A 21,046-nucleotide genomic window follows, 5' to 3' on the forward strand; every position below is an offset into this window, starting at 1 on the left:
GCAATGCAGGAGACCAGGGTTCGATCCCCGTGTAGAGAAGATCCTCTGGAGAAGGGAATGGCAACCCACTCTAGTATTCTTGCCTGGAGTATTCCATGGACAGAGGATCCTGGTGGGCTGCAGTCCATGGGGTGGCAAAGAGTCGAATAGGACTGGACCACTTTTCACTTTCACTTCCATGTTTATATATGAAATATGTTTATAAAGATGGGAGCCTAGAACATATCTCCTTTACTGTTTAGCTTTAAACAACAACTTTTAAAGCATTCAGACATAAAGTATGTGGCCTCCATTTGCACTTTTGACCGCTCCACCTTCCCTGTGACATTTCCTCTCCACTCCTCCCTCCACTACTTAAAACTGTCAAATACGACTTTAAGCAGGACGCTAAGACGCAAAGAAGACGCTAACTGGACGCCAAAAAGGGACGCTCACAAGGGCCTCTTACTGGGACCCGCACTCTCGCTAAACCCCGCCCACCGCGCCCGGCCCAGGGCCCGCGGCATCCTGGGACGTGTAGTCTTTGGAAGGGCAGCGGCTCTCCAAGTCTCCTCCACCAAGCTGCCTCTCGCCCTCGGGACGTCGTGACGTCGCGTTCCTCCCATCCCTCGCCTCCTCCCTCTTCCTTTCTCTCTCCAGAAGCTTGGTCCCAGACTTCCGAGGACCTTTTACGACGTTGGGTATGAGTCGGTCTCGGCGCCGGGTCCACTTTTCGGCAAAGTGACGTGGACGTCAACAGCAATGGCGGAAGGAGAAGAGGTCCTGCCACTGCCGACGTCGGGCGACGAAGGCTGGTGAGTGGAAGCCCCGGGCTGCCTCGCACTGCCCTTCTTTTCCGCGTTGTCACCACCCTGCCCGTCCCCGCGGCCCCGGCAGGCGCCGGCCTGGAACTGGAAGACCGGTGCTCGAAGCCCGGAGCCCTGCCCCGCCCCCTCTGCCTGCCGGGTTCCCCTCCGCCACTCGGTCCTGCCCTAGGGGCTGAAGCCAGACTCGGAGGGAGAGGGGTCTCGTCCAGGTGCCGGGCCTCCGTTCGGCCTTCCAGCTTCATCCGCCGGCTTCCAAAATGTGCTGGAGAAGGATGGCTTCGGGGCTGGGTTTGGCCGGAGTCCCTGGCCCGGGGAGTCAGAGTAGGCTGGTCAGGAAGGAAGTTTCGCGGGGCTGATCTCAGGCACTGGAATACTATTTGAAGAAAAGACCATTTGAAATGACTGCCGTTGTTCAGAGGTTGAGCGATACACCTAGGGATGACTCCCTCCCACATAACTGAGACATTTTCAGTCCTAGTTTTCATTTCTCATTCCTACAGTTTGTACCTTTCGTCTCTTTTACACATCTTTTTCCTTCCTGCCACTTTGCTCACAGCACGATTTCAGAGCTTTGGATGCGGTGTAGGACACCCCTGTTGGTGTCCCCGAGCCTTTGCGCCTTACCTGATTTACAGTCAGGGTTGTGGGGAGGACTTCTGACAATTTTTGGTAGGTTTTAGTCACCCAGTGTTGTTAATCTCTGAGAAAATCCCTTATTTTTGAAATAGTTGATCTTCATAATACACTTTTAGGGATAACATGATTTAAAAAAGTGGAATCTTTAGAGGCTTGTCGAATTTTTACAATTGATCTAAGTGCATTTACCACAGGTATTAGATAGTTTTGAATTTGCCTGTTCATCATATATGTATAGCTCACTAGCACTCCATTTGTCTAATAATAATAATCCAGGACATTTGTAGACATGTAGTTTAATCCCTCTGAAAGAAATGGATATCGTTGAAAGGGATAGATAATATAGTAATATTAATTGAAAAATTCAGCTCTCACTTAGCAGACATCAGGCATCACCTTAGCATCAATATATGTATTATTGATGTGCAAGGTGTAAGATGAAAACTTACCAAGATGTACTTTCTTTTCTCAATTGGTTTATCTTGGAGTTGGGGAGCTGTAACAGGTACACTCGGTAAGAAGATAAAATTGCCCTAGTTCTTTGCACGTATTAATAAAAGTGTTGTGAAAGTTCTGGGAGACAGAAACCACGTCTGCTTGGAGTCATTGGGGAAAGCTGTATGGGGGTGGGGGTGTTTGAATTAGCCCTTGAAGAATGAGTAGGATTTAGACCAGTGCTGTCCAATAGAAATGCAATGTGAACCACATACGTAATTTCAAATTTTCTAGTAGCCATGTTAAAAACTAAAAATAAACAGGTGAAAATAATGTTAATTATTATCTTCTTTAATTGAATATATCCAAAACATTTCAACGTGTAATCATTGTTAAAAACAAACAAACAATACTTTCACGTCTTTTTTGTACCAGGTCTTCAAAATTCGATGTGTATTTTACACTTACTGTACATCTCAGTCCGGTCTAGCCATGTTTCAAATGTTAAATAGCCACACGTGACTGGCAGCTAAGGTGCAGGGTCAGATTAACAGAGCAGAAAGGTCTCTGAATGAAATAATAGCATGAGCAAGGACATAGACAAGAAAATTGATGATTTGTTTGGAGAGTAATGACTAGAATGTCATAAAGTTTGCTGTTTTGGAAGAGTGAATTTGTTGTAAACTGTCTGTCATCAACTGACTGAAGGCCAGGAGGGAAAGTATTTCTAGGGATAAGGTGTCTTTGAGCAGTTCCTAGGTTAGGAGGATTGTGAGCATGTGTCTGGTTCAGAGAGGCAAGGACCGTGGAGTGAATGGTTGCTCGTGGTAGCATTTGTTATCTTCTAGCCTTGCTGTTGAGCGACTTCACTTTCACTTTTCACTTTCATGCATTGGAGAAGGAAATGGCAACCCACTCCAGTGTTCTTGCCTGGAGAATCCCAGGGACAGAGGAGCCTAGTGGGCTGCCGTCTATGGGGTTGCATAGAGTTGGACACGACTGAAGCGACTTAGCAGCAGCAGCAGCAGCAGCCTTGCTGTTTCTTTGGTGAAGCTTCCCATTTTTGCTCTTTTCATTTTCATGGGTGGAAGAACCCCGAATGTTCTCTGATTTTTATTCTCCCTCCATTCTCTTCTAATCTTTATCCTTTTTCTCTACTCATTCCACTCACTGATCCCCTCGAAGTGAATTTGAATAGAGTCAGAAAACACATTTGCATTTGGAGCCACAAATTCAGTAAAGCCTCTGTCCTTAAGAGTGCTTGTTGTATACACTGGAGCAGCTTTATTCTTTAAAAAAAAAAAAAAATGCTGTGACATATTTAGGGTCATTCAGTTTACAAATGTGAGTGTATAAGAATAAAACTAGGTCCCTGTCCTTAAGGAATTTGTGGTCTAGTTAGAGGAGGCAGGTTTAAGAACATCATTTACTGTTATATGTCTGTGATGCATTGAGACCTTTAAGGCCTATCTAGGCAGAAAGGGTAGACTGTTGCTGTTTGAATGGCCCCCTGTAGCCATCCCTCTCTGAGTTTTCGTTTCATAGTTTTTCCTGTATTCTTTGCTGTCAGTGGTGTCTCCCTGTTTGATCCTGGGCTGTGAAACTCCGTAGCTGAACTTGTTAAATTATCTGTTCATTTGTAAAGAGGCTCAGGATGGGGCCTGAAGAACTTACAAGTACAAGATGTTACTTTTACTTATTTACTGGTTTTTAGTTATGTTCTGGATCAGTGCTTTTCAGAATTTAAATGTGCACTGGGATTACCTGGAGAGCTTGTTAAAATTCAGATTCTGATTCAGCAGATTTGCTTGGGACCTGGAATTCCATATTTCTGACTGACCAGCTACTGGGTGATGCCATTTCTGGTTCATAGTTTGAGGTGATGTATATCTCCAATGAGTTGGTCAGGGAAATTTTTCTGTCTTTACTATGTTATTTTGTATCATCTAACATGTTATTCTGTATGTATTACATAATTATCCTTTAGTTTTAATCTGATTACATGTCTTATCACTGTTCTGTATTTTATTTATTTCTTTGTCGTTGCTTTGGGAGAACTTTGTCCAGTTGTGGCAAGCGGGCACCACTCTTTGTTGCGACGCCTGGGCTTCTCATCGCGGTGACTTCTCTTGCCGCGGAGCACAGGCTCTCGGTGCTTGGGGGTTCTCGGGCTTAGTTGCTCTGTGTCATGTGACATCTTCTTGGACCAGGGCCCGAACCCATGTCCCCTGCATTGGCAGGTGGGTTCTTATCCACGACAAAACCAGGGAAGTCCTGTTACTGTTCGTTAGATTGAGAACTTCTCAAGGGCAGTGCTGATGGCAGGTGGCGCAAATGGCTATTGTCTGAAGATACAGAGTTTTGTAAAATCATGTGCAGTAATATACCAAGATGTCATTTCATACAAATTTTCTGACTCCAGGGTTTTTGTAAGCTGTGTTATTGTTTGCTGGTGTAATACTCATTTTGTTATGGAAATCTAGGGTTATCAGAAACTGCCTCAGCTCTCAAACTTTCTGAAATTGCAGCCACGTAAACTCAGAGAGCATGGAGAAATCCTTGAAAATTGTTTACAGCTTGAAATGACTTAAATTTAATTAAATAATATAAGCTACAGATTTGAAAATAAAAGAAGTGTTAAATTATTGTAGTTAAGTATTGTATTAAATTATTGTATTGTATTGTAAGTTAAGTATTGTATTAAATTATTGTATTAGTTCGATGTTTGGTCATTCTTCTTCTGGGTATCGAAGAAACCAGGTTTGCGATTGTGGCTTTCATTTTCTGAGGCTTTCTTTCTGAAATAATTCCTTAAAATCTAAAGTCTTGATTAAAAGATTTTTTTCGGTGAACACAGTGTGCAACAACTGTTGATATTTTGAGTTTGCTAAGTTAAATTTTTTGTACAGCTTTTCTTAAATTGTTGCTAAACTTTTGTTAAAATTGTAGAAATATCAGTTTCATAAAGAGGCTTCTGTTGTTGTTCATGTGAGATGTGAATAGGAATTGTTGAGAATAATGAGGTCTTTTTTGAAGTTTTGTGGACTTTGTAAATAGTATTCTCAGTGCTTTCCATTTCATAAGCATCAAAATAGAGATTTAAATGATCACTCAGGGATTAAGTAGTAGCAATTTCAGAATGATATAATCAATAAAGAAATACATTTAATATGAAAGAGAATGAACCCTGTTGCTTAGAATATTGATAGCGTGAAGTTCTGGGAAGACTAGATATTATCTTACATAAAATGAAGAGAAAGTGAACAGTATTGGTTTGAATTAGGAGTTTTTAAGTTGATAACTGTTTGCTTTTGTGAGGGCAGACAGAAGTTAGAAATTATGAAGACTTATTCTGTTTATGCTATTTATATGAATGCTGTTATAATTCAGGTTTTACTGATTTTGGAGGCAATTCCTAAATAAGAATTCACTTGTTCCTGTGGATGTTTTAATATCCACAGGTAAGAGTTAGTAATTGGTTTTTGCATGCTAAAGAAATGTATGCAGTTAATTTATTCCCATGTATTTGTACTCACTGCTAGGAGTGCAGATGCATTCCTATCTAAGTACAGTGAGGCAATTCAAGTAGTTGTGCACTAATGAAGTGTGCTCCGATACACAGCCAACTCATGAGTAGGTGTCTTCTGAGCAGAATTGATAAAGTATGCCTGGCAAGTCATTTCTGCTGCTTATGGTGAAATGTGGATTCTGCTTGATATAAATCAAAGGCAGTCCAATCCTCCCACTCCATTAATTAAAAAGCAAAACAGAGGTTAGCAAAGCATTCTTAATTAATTCAGCTAACATTAACTAAATACTGGTTATATTCAAGCTGCTCTGTAGTGTTTAAAAGAAAATTGAAACATTTAAAACCAGAACGGTGCATTGTTCTGATTTGCTTTGGCACTTCAATTTTTTCATCATTTTATCCCTGGGAATAATACTTAAAGATATCTTTTGAAGATAACGAAGTACATGTGATATTGAAAATTACATACTCTAGCAGAGTAGAATAGGATTATACAACTTGGAAAGGGGCAGTGCTTGCAGTGACTTACTTAGATATTGAGAATTACATACAGAAAACAAATCAGCCCCATATATTAAGTTCATAAGAGCAAATTGTTGTTTGTTGGGAATGCAAGAGCAGTAAGAGCCAATTAGAAGAAAACCTATTTCCTGAAATTTAATGTATATTTATTTTTAAGGGTCTGTCTCACCTTTTTCACCTGAGTTGAGAAAAGGATGACTAATTAAATAATTTGTTTCACATCTTCCTTCTTCTTGAAGATTGAAGGAGTTTTTTCTTGTCTTTAAGCTGACACAGCATTTTGTTGGATTTTTCATTCCAAACCGATGCTGTAATGTGTGCGTTTTCTTACCTTAAAGCAGTTGTTACATAAAGCTAGTTGCTGTGGTGGTATTTAATGATTTTGTAAGAAGGAAACATGTAAGAAAATACTATATGTTTGCATAGAACTTTACCCTTTGTATAATGCTTATATATACTATCTCATTTTGGCTCTTAGAACAATTCTATGAGAAAGGGAAATTATGAGTTACTGTCCTTTCCTTGTTAAGGATGAGAAGATAGGGATAGGGAGTTTAGACAGTAGACCCAGTTAGTGGAAAATCTGGGACTTAAACTCATGGCTCTTTAAGCCCTTTCTTTCTCAAGTTGATTGCATATACCATGTATAGTTCGCAGATACTTTAACAGACAGCTAGAGAGAACCCAGTTAGAAATATGCTAATCTTATATTCAATCACCCATGTGTTTTGAACATACAGTATTTAAAGATGTGCTCTGTTGATCACATGTGTGTATTATCTGTGGAACCTATAAGGCTGTAAGGATATGCATAGGCTGTGTGCCACATTGTCTTTCTTGCATCCACAAGAAGGGATAATTCATGATTGTTGTGGTGGGATGTGATACAGAGTGTTACATACTATCACTTCCTATCTTTTTGGTTTTCATAATCTGTTCTCATGCCTCTTGCCAAAAATCACTTAACTAGATTAGTTTTTTTTGTCTTGAGATACTGTTGTTACAAATATCATCTAGATTATATATCTAATATTTTATATAACTAAATGTATGTGTGTAATTATATATTATGTATATGTGCATATATAAGTAATATATATGTATCTATGTCATTTGGAAATAAAATTATTGTTTATTTTTATTTACTTATTTAGTCTGTGAGAACTCAATAGTGATATTTAATTAGAACATATAAATAATTATATAGTTTTAATTACTATCACCTCAGTAATTTTTTTGTTGTTTATGTTCAATGATGTTAGGGAAATAAGAATTTGCTTTTAAAATAGCTTCCTTGTGGTCACTATCCTCCTTTAATTAGTTTCCAGTCTCTGTTTTGAGGCATAAAAGTGACACATAGAAGGATGTATTCATCTTATGAGCAGTTGAATACCAAACATTCTTGAACTTATTTTGTAGATTCCATTTAGATCTAACCACTGACATGAAAATAAATTGAGTTCCTTTTTTATTGAATAAGTTATCACTGATAGATGGAATTCAGGTTTAAAAAAAGAAATCCATTATGTGTTTCTTTGCCCATCTCTGATCACCATTGGTAAAATATCTTTGGGAAGAGCTGCCTAAATGTTGTAAAATATTGTCACCTCGTTTGCAGTAACTGTTCCTTTATCTTCCAAAATAGTGGTTTCATGAAAAGGAATATTGGTGGTCTGTCTTTTCTCATTCCAGTTTTTTTTTTCTTTTTATTTATTTTTTAATTGAAGGAGAATTGCTTTACAGAATGTTGTTGTTTTCTGTCAGACCTCAGCGTGAGTCACCCATTGGTACACGTATGTCCCCTCCCTTTTGAACCGCCTCCCGTCTCCCTCCCCATCCTACCCTTCTAGGTTGACCTGGAACCCCTGTTGGGTTTTCTGAGCCAGACAGCAAATTCCCGTTGGCTGTCTGTTTTACATGTGGTAATGTAAGTTTCCATGTTCCTCTCTCCGTACATCTCACCCTCACCTACTGCTCACCTCCCCTCTCCCCATGTCCATAAGTCTATTCTCCATGTCTGTTTCTCCACTGCTGCCCTGCAAATAAATTGCTCAGTATCATTTTTCTAGGTTCTGTATGTATGCATTAGTGTACGATATTTGTCTTTCTGTGACTCCCTTCACTCTGTATAATAGGCTTTAGGCTTATCCACCTCGTTAGAACTGACTCACATGTGTCCCTTTTCATGGCTGAGTAATATTCTATCGTGTGTATGTACCACAACTTCCTTATCCATTCATGTGTTGATGGACATCTAGGTTGCTTCCATGTTCTAATTATTGTAAACAGTGCTGCAGTGAACAATGGGACACTTGTGTCCTTCTCTCATTCTGGTTTGAGTAAAGTGGAAATTTGTGTGAGAAACAGGTAAAGTGCTGTTCTGTGTGGACTTGTGCTGTTTTCTTCCCGTTCTTTCTCTGAGACAAAAGAGGTACACTATTTTTAGTTTACAGATAAACTAGTGCTTTGGTTGTTGGGCTGGGGAGAGACTGTGATGCATTTCTTTGTGCACTAAATGTGCTAGAAAATCACCTTATGTGTATAGAAAAGAACAGAGTGTTGGGGACGTTTTGCTTTGAGGAAGCATAGAAGAGGAAAAGGATTTAGAACACTCTCTAAAGTTAACTTCTCAGTAGTGGAGAGAGAGTCCTCCTTTTTGTGAGCCAAGTCTTACAGTAAACGCATTGCACTTTTTTCTTTTAATGCTTGCACAAAAATTCCTGAGTTTATTCTTAGCAGAGGAAGGGGCACCATTGGTACACCATTGGTGCAATTTGATCTACATGGATTATGGGTCAAAAATAAGCGTATGAAAATTTAAAGCATCTGGTCCATTTGTACTGTAGTTAATTTTAGCAGTTTACAGAGCAACACAGTGCTGAAATATTGCAGCTATCATGTATGCTTGCCCTCTCAAACAGGGAGGACTAGATTTAGTACTTTCTTTATTTGGCTGAGTGAGTGAGTGAGTGAGTGAGTGAGTGAAGTGTCCGACTCTTTGCAACCCCATGGACTGTAGCCTACCAGGATCCTCAGTCCATGGGATTTTCCAGGCAAGAATACTGGAGTGGGTTGCCATTTCCTTCTCCAGGGGATCTTCCCGACCCAGGGATGGAACCCAGGTCTCCTGCATTGTAGGCAGACGCTTTACCGTCTGAGCCACCAGGGAAGCCCGCTCCTGGTTAAATTCTGCAGAGGATTACAGTCTTTGATAGGGGAATCTCCTGAAACTGCTTTGGTAGATGTGATCCTGATAACAGTTTCACTGTTTCTTCTTTCAAGCTGGTGGAGTGGTGTTTTTCCCCATCTGTATATTTTAACAAATATACGTTTTTAAAAATACTGTAACAAGTGTGGCTGACTCTGACAAGAATCCAGATAAATTCAAGATTTCGCAATTAACACATTTTGCTCTCATGGACTGTGAGGTGTCATGGCCATTTCCAAACGTATCGTCATACTGTTTGTTCTGGGAATGCTTTGGTCGTTTGGGACTGGTAGTTAAAAACATGTTGCATATTACACATTATGGTCAACTCCATCCATATCTACTGTACAGTTGAATCTGTAACAAAGCTCTCTCATTTTCACTTCTAACAAATGTCACGCAGAATAAGTTCAGACGGAGCTTTGGTGCTGGTGTCTCATGACCTGGGCATTAGGAAGCGGCCAGAAGTGCGATGGCACAAGTTCAGTCTTGCAGCCACAACTCAGCATGTGCAGCTTCCCACTGTTACACAGTTTGCTGATGCTCCCAACTAGTTAGCTGGCTGTTTCTTTAGTTTTAAATAACTGATCAGAAGCTTGTGCCATGTATGCATGGAGAAGCTGGCCTCACATTGCTTAACCTGTGCTCATAGAGGCTTCCATTCTAAACACACCAAGGGACGACTGTAGTCCTGCCGGCAGTCAGAGGTTTGAACGATATCCTGTGCAGTAGAAATAACATACTTAAGGTGTCTACACAGCAAGTGTTGGCTTTTATTGATTTCCCCAGTAATGCAGTTTTTGTCTTTTTATTTTAATCAAATAATAATGTATCTTAGATCTTGACCAGTTTGGACACAAAACTAATTTATTTTTAAAATTTGTCATTTGGGTTTTCTCTGGTTTCTCTGTACTCTGCATTTAAGCTTAGGTGACTGTATACATTCTAGGTCCTAAGTGGTTTTTTTTTGAACTACTATAATCTTTGATTTTTAAAATAATAATAGAAAAGGGTTAGATTTTAAAGAATTTTGAAAGCTAATAAAGCTGACATTATTTACTTGATAGACTGAGAATTAAGACAACTGGTTTCCAACCTAGAAAGTATTCTACTTTAAGTGTTTTAGCAACTTATCTCAGTAAGCTTGGGTGACAAGAGTCTATTCTGAAGTTGAATAGGCCATAGGAAATCATACAGGCTGTGTGATAAGTTGCTGGGAATGACTGCCTGATTCTAGAGCTACTTCATATGTATGTTATCTATAGAAAAAAACAAAACCCACGTTTCTTGAATGCTTATTTTGTCTTTGAAGATCTAATCTTGACTAAATGAAGAGTGACTTAGGATTCCTACACTCATGTTCGCTCTTCTCCTCTAATTTTAGTTTTTTCCACATTTCACTAGTGTTTCCTTTGTGCCTCCTGAGTTGTGACACATGTTCCCAGCAGTGGTTCATGTGAGCTGCGACTCGCTGTCTGACACTCTTCTTTTTGGGGAAACAGTGAATCTTCTCTGCCTTTGGCGTCTTGTACAAGACTGAGCAAGAAAGTTGGAAAAGAGTCAGTCAGGTAAGGTGTAGTTATTAAGATGAAATAGAAAGCAGAGAGTGGGAGTGATCTTCTAGTAGAAAAGAAGATAATTCGTGTGCTGTGTAAATTCTCTCCACCTCTTTTGATTACGTGGTATCTGATTCTACGCCGCTTTATAGAAGAAACTGAGTCTGTATCTTAGGTCACACAGCTGTTACAGGTGTGTGGAATCTGATGTCACCTTTTCTGACTTTAAGCTTTGTACAATTTTCTCTGTACCACACTGTCTCTAAGCCATTATAGTCCCGGTTCTTGATGCTTTTGCCATTGAGCTGCCATGGCAACTGTTTGGGAGTCTGTTTCTTTCCCACACTGGTAGTTATTTAACAAGTAGTATCAATTTGAGAAGTTAAAGAGGCAAGGCAAACTCTTTCCCTCAGCAACCCTAAGGTATGTGGTTTGGACCCTTCATGGTGATGTGCTCGCGTCATTGAAATGGTAAATGAAGACACACAAGCTTCCTCTTAAAGCCCTAAATTAAAGAGCCTCTAAACCTTTTCTGTTACTCTTTTGTTACATTTTTAATGAGATGTAATTTATGAATCATGAAATACATGTTTCAAGTGTACAGTTCAGTGGTTTTAGTATATTTCCAGAGTTAGGCAGTCATCACCCATGATCTAAGTTTAGAGTACTTTCATTAACCCCAAAGAAACCCCATACCCATTAGTATCCCTCTTATTCCCCTGTCACTTCAGGTCCTAATGATGAACCTTCTGTGTGTACACATCTGCCTATTTTAGGCATTTCATGTAAATGAAATCTTACCGCTTGTGGCCTTTGTGTCTGTTTTCTTTCACTGAGCATAATTCGCAAGGTTCACTCATGCATTGCATGTTGTCAGCACTTCATTCCTTTTTACTGCTTAGTATTCCAGTATGAGTACACATTTATTCATCAGATGATGATGCTTCTACTTTTTGGCTTTTATGAATAATACATACAAATTAGGTTACAAATTAGCTTCTGCTTTTTGGCTATTATGAACAATACATAGAACTAATGACAGATATTCTTTAAAAGTTTTTTGTTGTTGCCTTTTTTAATGTGGTAAAACATACATAACATAAAATTTACCATTTTAACAGGTGCAATCAAGTGACATTAAGTACGTTTACAGTGTTGTGCAGCCATCACCACTGTCCATTTCCAGAATTTTTCATCATCCCAAACAAGAACTCTCTACCTAATAAGCAATAGTTCCCCATTGCCTCCTACCTCCAGCCTCTGGTACCCTCTGTTCTACTTTCTGTCTCTTTGAATTTCCCTTTTTTCGGTACCTTATGTGAGTGGAATCATACACTGTTTGCCCTTTTGTGACTTCTGCCCCCCCACCCCCTTAGCATTTGTCTTCAGAGTTCATTCATGTTGTAGCATGTGTCAGAATTTCCTTCCTTTTTAAGACTGATTGCATTGTCTATATATATCACATTTTACTCATCCATTCATACATTGATGATTGTTTGGGTTGTTCCCACTTTTTGGCTGTTTTGTGAATAATATTTCTGTGAACATGGATGTACAAATACCTGTTTTAGTTCTTGCTTTCATTTCTTTTGGGCATATCCCCCTGAAGTGGAATTGCTACATTATATGGTAATTCTGTGTAACTTTTTAAAGAACCGCCAAACTTTTCCACAGTTGACTGCACCATTTTGCATCATTTCCACTAGCAGTGCACAGGAATTCTAATTTCTCCACATTCTTGCCCTCCTCCCCTTTTTTGGGTATTAGCTATTCTAACGAATTTGTTATGTAGTACCTTGTTGTGACTCATGTACGAGTTTTTGGTGTATGTTTTGTATTCTCTTTGGTATACTGCAAGCCTAGGAGTAGAACTGCTGGGTCATGTTTTTAATTATGGGAGGGTCATACTTTTAACTATTTAGTTTGTGAGAAGTGCCTCTGACTACTTCAGTGAGCATTTTCTGGTTTCTTGCTTACGGTTGTGCTCCTGGAAACCACATTTGTGGTTCCCTTGGGGGCCGCATCAAAGAATCTAATAGTGGCTGTATCAACACGTTAAAAATGTATGTTTAACATTTTGAGGACCTGTCAAACCAGTTTCACAAATAACTGTACCATTTTACATTGCTACCAGCAATGTATGATGCTTCCAGTTTCCATTAGGACCTTTTGATACTAGCCGTCCTTATGAGTGTGAAGTGGTGTCTCATTGTGGGTTGTTTTTTTGTTGTTGTTTTCACTGTGGATTAAAAAACATTTTTTTAATTTGTTTATTATTGGCTGTGCTGGATCTTCATTTCCTTGCTGGGGCTTCTCTGTAGCTGTGTGGTGTGTGGGCTTCTGATTGTGGTCACGTCTCTTGCTGCAGACCGTGGCACTAGCGTGCACAGGGTCAGTAGTTGTGACTTCTGGGTTCTAGAGCACTGGGTTGGTTGCTCCAGGGCATGCGGGATCTTGCCAGACCAGGGACTGACCTGTATCTTCTGCATTGGCAGATGAGTTCTTAACCACTGGACCACCAAGGAAGTCCCTCATTGTGGTTTTGATTTGAGTTTCCCTAATGGCTAACGCTTCCCTGGTGGGTTAGAGGGTAAAGCCTCTGCCTGCAATGCAGGAGACCCAGGTTCAATCCCTGAGTCGGGAAGATGCCCTGGAGAAGGAAATGGCAACCCACTCCAGTATTCTTGCTTGGAAAATCCCATGGACCTAGGATCCTGGTAGGCTACAGTTGATGGGGTCGCGAAGAGTCGGACACAACTGAGTGACATCACTTGACACCCTTGACACTTGAATGGCTAATGATGACGTGTGCCTTTTGGGTGCTTATTGGCTTGTTGTGTATCTTTTTTTTTTTTTTTTTTTTTCGGAGAAAAGTAGTCTGATGTGTTGGGAAGGTCAAATCAAGGTAAAGATTTGATCATTCGAAGTAGCATAGGGAGAGTGGTCCCCCTGGAGTTGTGGCATTACAGAAGGAAGAGGAATGATTGGGTGTGTAAGAGGAGGAGGTGAGTGGAAGATGAGGGAGAAGTGGTGACATGTTGTCAAGAACACTTTCAAAAAGCTTTGCTGGGAAAGGAACAGCCAGGAGTGTGGAAGGAGAGGAAAGTTTGGAGGAGTTTTTGTGCTTGTTATTGATGCTGTTTCTGATAGCAATCCTTGACATTTTAGCTCAGAGGAAAGAGCAATGGCAAAAGAGAAAGTGGAAGATAGAAGAGAGGGGATAACTGGTGGCCCATGGCTCCAGAGGAGTCAGGGTGGGGTGGGCATGGTGGGTCAGGGAGATAAGTGAAGTTATCAGTGTTAGACTGGAGAAAGAATCCCTAGACATCTGTGCATATAGAAAAGAAAGAAATGATGTCTGGGATAAAGATCAGTTACTTATTTTTATTTTGGAGAGTGGCTGAGATCAAAGGGAAGAGAAGCCTGCTGGCCTGTATTTTCTCTTTGGAATCAGAAATAAAGTCACCTGGAGTAAAGTGACTGGGTGGGGGAGTCTGAAGAAAGTGGTGGATAGGAGATTTTCAGGTAGATTGATGCCTAAAAGAAATAAATGGTGCTGAATCTAGGATAGCATCATGAAGTTGTCTCTGTTTCCTGACGAAGTCGCTCTAGAGCAAAGTATGGGAACAGAGAAGGCAGAGAAGGCTGGTCAGAATAACCCAGTGTTAGGAGTTTGCAGCTTTCTGAATGTGTTAGAAAGGCAAAGGAGTGAACTTCAGGGCGTTAAGAATGTGCTTGAAGTCTTAGGCCATGGAATTAATACTGATGAAGCCACATGAAAATTCTTCTAACAAATCTGTGCCACCTTTCACCCTCTACTTTTAACTCCTTACACAGGAAGGAGGACATGGGGAGGACACCCCTTCACCAAAATTAATTTTCTTCCATGCTCAAAAATAGAACCAAATATTTTTACATCTTTTAACTTCCTTCAAAGTTTATCATATACTGTTTGCCTTGCTATAATTCTAAAGCAGCTTGGGTTACAATGCTTATTAGATTGGGTGATTTTGCTACAGAGCGTCAACTCCGGAGAAATTTTGTTAGATTTTATTTAAATTTCAAAAATATATCATTGATAGATCATCGACAGTATACTGGAGTGGGTTGCCTTACCCTCCTCCAAGGGACCTTCCCGACCCAGGAGTTGAGTCCATGTCTCCTCTGTCTCCTGCTTTAGCACAAGCGCCATCTGGGAAGCCCTAAACTATTACGCAAACAAATGTTATAGTTTCAGGGTCACAGAGGCAGGAAGACATACATTCCTGCTGCTTTGCAACCGCAAATGTTTGATTAGACCTTCTGAGCAAAGACGACAGTTGTTTTTTATATTTACTAAGACAATTAAACATGGCCTGTTCTTGTCTATTGTTAAGGTCTGTCAGACTGTCTAGGACATTTCTGTCAACGTTTAGCTTATAAGGATAGTGGGAAGCCACCATAATCAAAGAAGACTTTAAAAAGCACAGCCCACTCAGTCATACTCCACCAGACATGCGTTTTTTATTTGAATGATACGTATTGCTTGTTCAAAAACGAGAAGAAACTTGCTCTGGGGGAAGGAAAATTCTGAGAGCTAAATACTGTCTCTTGATAGGAAATTGACTCTTACATGAATTATTTAGCTTCACTGGTTTCAGCTTTTTTACTACATTTATAAGCACATTTGTAATGTTGAAGTTCTGATAACTGAGCCTTTGAACTCCTTGTTCAGAAGATAACATTACTTTTAATTATTTAGTTTGTGAGAAGTGCCTCTGACTACTTACAGTGGAGCATTTTCTGGTTTCTTGCTTATGGTTGTGCTCCAGGAAACCACATTTGTGGTTCCCTGGGGACAGCATCAGAGAATCCACTAGCGGCTGTATCAACAGAGAGGTGCTTGTGCATTATTATTATCATCAAGTATATTGAGGATTGGACATTTTGCCCCAAAGTACTGACTTTGTTGTCTGCAGTAGTAGGGAATTTGGCAAAGTTTAAAAAGAAACCAAAGATTTAGCACTGAAAAATGAAAAAAAATTTAGTTCTTCATTAATTTGATAAAAAATAATTTCATCTCATTAAATGGTATTTTCAGCTCACTTACACATTTAATCATTTAAAATTAATTGTATTTATTCATCAAAGATGCCACTAAATTTTCTCTGTTTAATAGTTACAAACAGTCCTTCAGATTCTGACAGGTTGTCTCATACACTTTGGCCAAACAGAATAGATGAAGCCCAGTCTGTATCAATTATAGACCTTTATTATTTCTCAACTGTAGACTGAAGTCTCTTTCTTTCATTTTATGGTCCAACACTTTGGTGACCAAATAGCAAAAGAATGAAATGTTTCTTGTGTGGTTACTAGTTACATTCTTAAACATACGAATTTATAGTAGCTTTGTTAAAACCTTTCCGATTTGATCCCAGCTTTTCTGTCAGATATGATCCCAAGTGATTACATTTTCATTTACTTCCTTTCCATTAATGGGACAGCACTTTAAGAAAGTTATATATTTAAACTAATATTCTTGGAATCCTATGAATAGAGGAGATTTATGTTATCTTACTGAGAGAATATGTAATGGGTGTAATTTATTTTCTTCAAGAACCAGAAACATGTGACAGAATCCTGGTTTCCTGATCCTAGTGGAATGCTTTCCCTTTTAGCCTGCTCCAAAGAATTTTAGAAATTGCCTGGCTCAGGGATTTTTATTTACACATTTCTTATGCATTGTATACTAAAATTATAAATAATGACTGGAACCATAGCTTTTGAGAACTCTGAGGGAATTAGCTATTTTAAGTAGTTATTTCCCAGCTAAAAAATAACCCATACCCTTGTGAAGGTTTTTAAGTTATTATTTCAACTTACAAATAATTTTACAAATTTTGACCATATATAAATGAAAATAAAATTTATTTTGTGCTTTTCTCCTTAAGCAACAGTTAGAGCTGGACATGAAACAACAGACTGGTTCCAAATAGGAAAAGGAATACATAGGGCTGTATATTGTCACCCTGCTTATTTAACTTATATGCAGAGTACATCATGAGAAACACTGGGCTGGATGAAGCACAAGCTGGAACCAAGATTGCCAGGAGAAATATCAATAACCTCAGATATGCAGATGACACCACCCTTATGGCAGAAAGTGAAGAAGAACTAAAGAGCCTCTTGATGAAGGTGAAAGAGGAGAGTGAAAAAGTTGGCTTAAAGCTCAACATTCAGAAAACTAAGATCATGGCATCTGGTCCCATCAATTCATGGCAAATAGATGGGGAAACAGTGGCAGACTTTATTGGGGGGGGCTCCAAAATCACTGCAGATGGTGACTGCAGCCATGAAATTAAAAGACACTCCTTGGAAGGAAAGTTATGACCAACCTAGACAGCATATTAAAGAGCAGAGACATTACTTAGCCAACAAAGGTCTGTCTAGTCAAGGCTATGGTTTTTCCAGTGGTCATGTATGGATGTAAGAGTTGGACTATAAAGAAAGCTGAGCGCCAAAGAATTGATGCTTTGAACTGTGGTGTTGGAGAAGACTCTTGAGAGTCCCTTGGTCTGCAAGGAGATCCAACCGGTCCATCCTAAAGGATGTCAGTCCTGGGTGTTCATTGGAAGGACTGATGCTGAAGCTGAAACTCCAATACTTTGGCCACCTGATGCGAAGAGCTGACTCATTGGAAAAGACCCTGATGCTGGGAAAGATTGAGGGCAGGAGGAGAAGGGGATGACAGAGGATGAGATAGTTGGATGGCATCACCGGCTCAATGGATATGGGTTTGGGTGGACTCCGGGAGTTGGTGATGGACAGGGAGGCCTGGCGTGCTGCAGTTCACGGGGCTGCAAAGAGTCAGACACGACTGAGCGACTGAACTGAACTGAACTTTCTCCTTAAACATAGTAACTGCTTGATGATTTACTTGATAATGTACCTGATGTGGTATTAGCTTGCTTTGATATATGATCAATACAGGGATGACTTTAGAGTATTTTTTTGTTCCTCTAACATTTATTGACTGTTCACTATAAGCCAGGCACTGTTCTGGGCATGACATCTGTATAGTTTTGTACTAGTATTCCCATACCTTGAATTCTTGACCCAATTTTATGGCTTCTCTTCCCTGCCTCTATCTGAGCATAATGTTAAGAGCGTAAATTCTAGAACTAGGCTGTTAAAATTTGTATCCTGGCTCTTCTGTTACTGGATGTTTAACTATAAGCTACACAACCTCCCTTCACCTCCGTTTTTGCATCTGTAAACTGGGACCTGTAATATAACCTACTTCATAGGGTTATTGCAAGAATTTTAAAAAAATAAACCACACATGCGAAATGTTTGGGACAGTGCCTGGCACAAGGGTAGTCCTACAGAAAGTATTGGTCATTATCACTATTATGAATATTACTGTTACTGTGAATTCTTAATACTGTTTGTCCTGTTTACTCTTTTTAAATTTCTTTAATCTTAGAAAACAGATAACTAAGCTTGCTAGAACTAAGTGTAAAATAAGTAGATTGACCATTTGAAACCTGAGATTTCCTTTCAAGAAAACAAAATGCAGTATATGCTTTGATACTGCATTTTGGCTCCTGAGAACCTTTTTTTCTTGGTATGTCCTGTCGCTCAGTCATGTCCAACTCTTTGCAACACTGTGGAAGGTAGCCCCCAGTCTCCTCTGTCCATGGGATTCTCCAGGCAAAAATACTGGAGTGGGATGCCATTTCCTTCTCCAGGGGATCTTCCCAGCCCAGGGATCGAACCTGCATCTCCTGCATTGCAGGCTAACCTTTAATAGGCCAATATTTATTGAGGAAGTACTGAGGAAGGAAAAAAACCAAAAATTTGTCTTAATAAAGAGGACTTGTTTTTCAGGGAAAAAGATCTTGAAGAAGCTCTGGAAGCAGGAGGCTGTGATCTTGAAACTTTGAGAAATATAATTCAAGGGAGGCCGCTGCCTGCTGGTCTGAGGGCTAAAGTTTGGAAGGTAACTGGAAAGTAAAACAGGTAGAATGTGATCACTTCAGAACAATGTTTTAGGATTTTGGTTTTCAGCTGTCATAGTTGCAGAGGACTTTATAATGTTACGTGCATTCCACATTTAGAAAATGTATAAAATAGAGCAGCTTGCTAAAGTGTGTGTTCCTGTGCAAGTGGAAAGTTTTAGTGTCTGACACTTTGAGACCCCATGGACTGTAGCCCGCCAGGCTCCTCTGTCCTTGAGATTTCCCAGGCAAGAATACTGGAGTGGGTTGCCATTTCCTTCTCCAGGGGATCTTTCTGATCCAGGGATTGAACCTGGGTCTCCCTTCATTGTGGGCAGATTCTTTACCGTCTGAACCACCAGGGAAGCCTGTGTTTCTGTAGTGTTTGGTATATTTAATAATTTAGGTTTTGAAAGGCAGTGCTTCCTTTTGTAACCATTAGAATTTATGTTTATGCAGATTATTCAGTGAAATGGGAAAATGCAACCAGTGAGTAAAATAGGATATATAATTGCAGATATGGAATTATCTCAGCTATATTTAAAAGAAAATTAAAAAGGTGGGAGAGGAAATAGTCTTCAGGTGTTAGAATTACAGGAGATTTTCCTTTGCTCTGTTTTCTGCTTCAGCTGTTCTCTAGTACATGTGTATTATCATTTTTTAATTTTAAATTAAGATTTTGTTACTATTAAAAAAGTAGTTCCCATTGTTAAAACATATAAGCAAAGGATAACATAAAAAAATCATCTGTTATCTACCACTTACAGGTAAAACACATAGTAATATCTCAGTGTCACATCTTATTTTTTCCCCTCTGCACATATATATGTAACAGAAATGGAATTACACCTGTGCTTAGTATTCTAAATGTTACAGAAATTTAAAACTCATGTAAAAACTTGGAGACTTGTTTAGTGAACCCCCATGTACCCGTCACTGAGTTGTAACTATTGTCAACGTTTGGCCATGTTGACAACCTCCAATACGTTGGCCACCTGATGCAAAGAATTGACTCCTTAGAAAGACCCTGATGCTGGGAAAGATTGAAGGCAGGAGGAGAAGGGGATGACAGAGGATGAGATGGTTGGATGGCATCACTGACTCAATGGACATGAGTTTGAGCAAGCTCTGGGAGTTGGTGATGGATATGGAAGGCTGGCGTGCTGCAGTCCATGGGGTCGCAAAGAGATGGACACGACAGAGTGACTGAACTGAACATTTGGCTGATCTTATTTGATTAGAATTCTATCCTTTTCTCCCCACCCCACACACTGTATTATTTTAAAGCAAATCCTTGGCAGGGCACTAAAATATTTAGTATGAAAGTCTAAGACTTTAAAAATAACCATAACACTATTAAAAAGAATTGTAATTCTTTAATGTGTTCTCACACGATTGAGGGAACAAGGGAGCTAAGTAGGGTCTTCTGTATAAGGAGGCCAGTCCCATTCATGTAGTGCTCTACCCTCAAGACTTAATCACCTCTCACAGGCCCCACCTGTAAATACCAAAACATCGGGAATTTGTTCAACATAAATGAATTTGGGGGAGGGGACACAAAGGTTCATTCTATAGCATTAATAATGTTTGCTTTACATAAAATATTATGTAAATACTTTGTGTAATTCGTTTTATTCACTGGTTTAACATAAAGTAGTAAAATTTGATATAGACATTTTACTTTGTAATTTTTGAAGTATACATTATTATCCCTATATCCAGGCTTCTATTATTATTATAACATATTTTTCAAGAGTGAGAAATAACATAAGGAGCCAGTTGCTTTTTTTTGTCTTTCTTCCAGATTGCTCTAAATGTTGCAGGAAAAGGTGATAGTTTGGCATCATGGGATGGTATTTTAGACCTGCCAGAACAGAACACTATTCACAAAGATTGTGTGGAGTTCATTGGTAAGTTTAATAATTGTTTTCAAACAGTGATAAATTCTGCAAATAATAATTTTTGGATGGAGGAGTCACTGTTTAGTAGAATGAACTTGTTATAATTGGGGATTTCTTGAATTAGGAATATATTGAAAGGGCATAGTTTTAGAACATCTCTTTGGAAATTCTTATGAATTAATGTCAACATTTAAGAAAGAGAGTCTGATTTTTAGTATTTTTAAATTGTTTTTTGTGTTATTGACAATCTGTATGATTGTATACAGCCCTCAGATTAAAAGGAGCTGTTCCAAAAGTTTCTCTGTAAGTCATAAGTCATGATCTGTTATAGAAAAGGTGTTATAGATCATGGGTGAATAGGTTTCAAATCCCCCACACTGTCTTTTGAAGACTAAATTATTTTGGTCTATATTTCTCTTTTTTAATTCATCTATAGTCCATGGGTGTCTTTTTGTTTCTCTGTCATTTTTTAGT

At 39.2% G+C, this 21,046-nt stretch overlaps 1 protein-coding gene across 2 annotated transcripts in view; it reads left to right on the forward strand.

Annotated features, from left to right (window-relative positions):
• Nucleotides 1–558: 558 nt before the first annotated feature.
• The window catches only part of TBC1D23 (TBC1 domain family member 23), a 55,380-nt gene continuing 34,892 nt past the window's right edge, over nt 559–21,046 (forward strand). For both annotated transcript variants that reach the window (XM_061134253.1, XM_061134254.1), the window contains exons 1-3: nt 559–794; nt 18,562–18,673; nt 20,476–20,581. In XM_061134253.1, the coding sequence (XP_060990236.1) occupies nt 742–794; nt 18,562–18,673; nt 20,476–20,581 (271 nt within the window). In that variant the 5' untranslated portion in view covers nt 559–741. The remainder of the gene's footprint in view (nt 795–18,561; nt 18,674–20,475; nt 20,582–21,046) is intronic.

This window comes from Dama dama, chromosome 31 (genome assembly GCF_033118175.1).
Source record: "Dama dama isolate Ldn47 chromosome 31, ASM3311817v1, whole genome shotgun sequence".
Classification (NCBI taxonomy): Eukaryota; Metazoa; Chordata; class Mammalia; order Artiodactyla; family Cervidae; genus Dama; species Dama dama.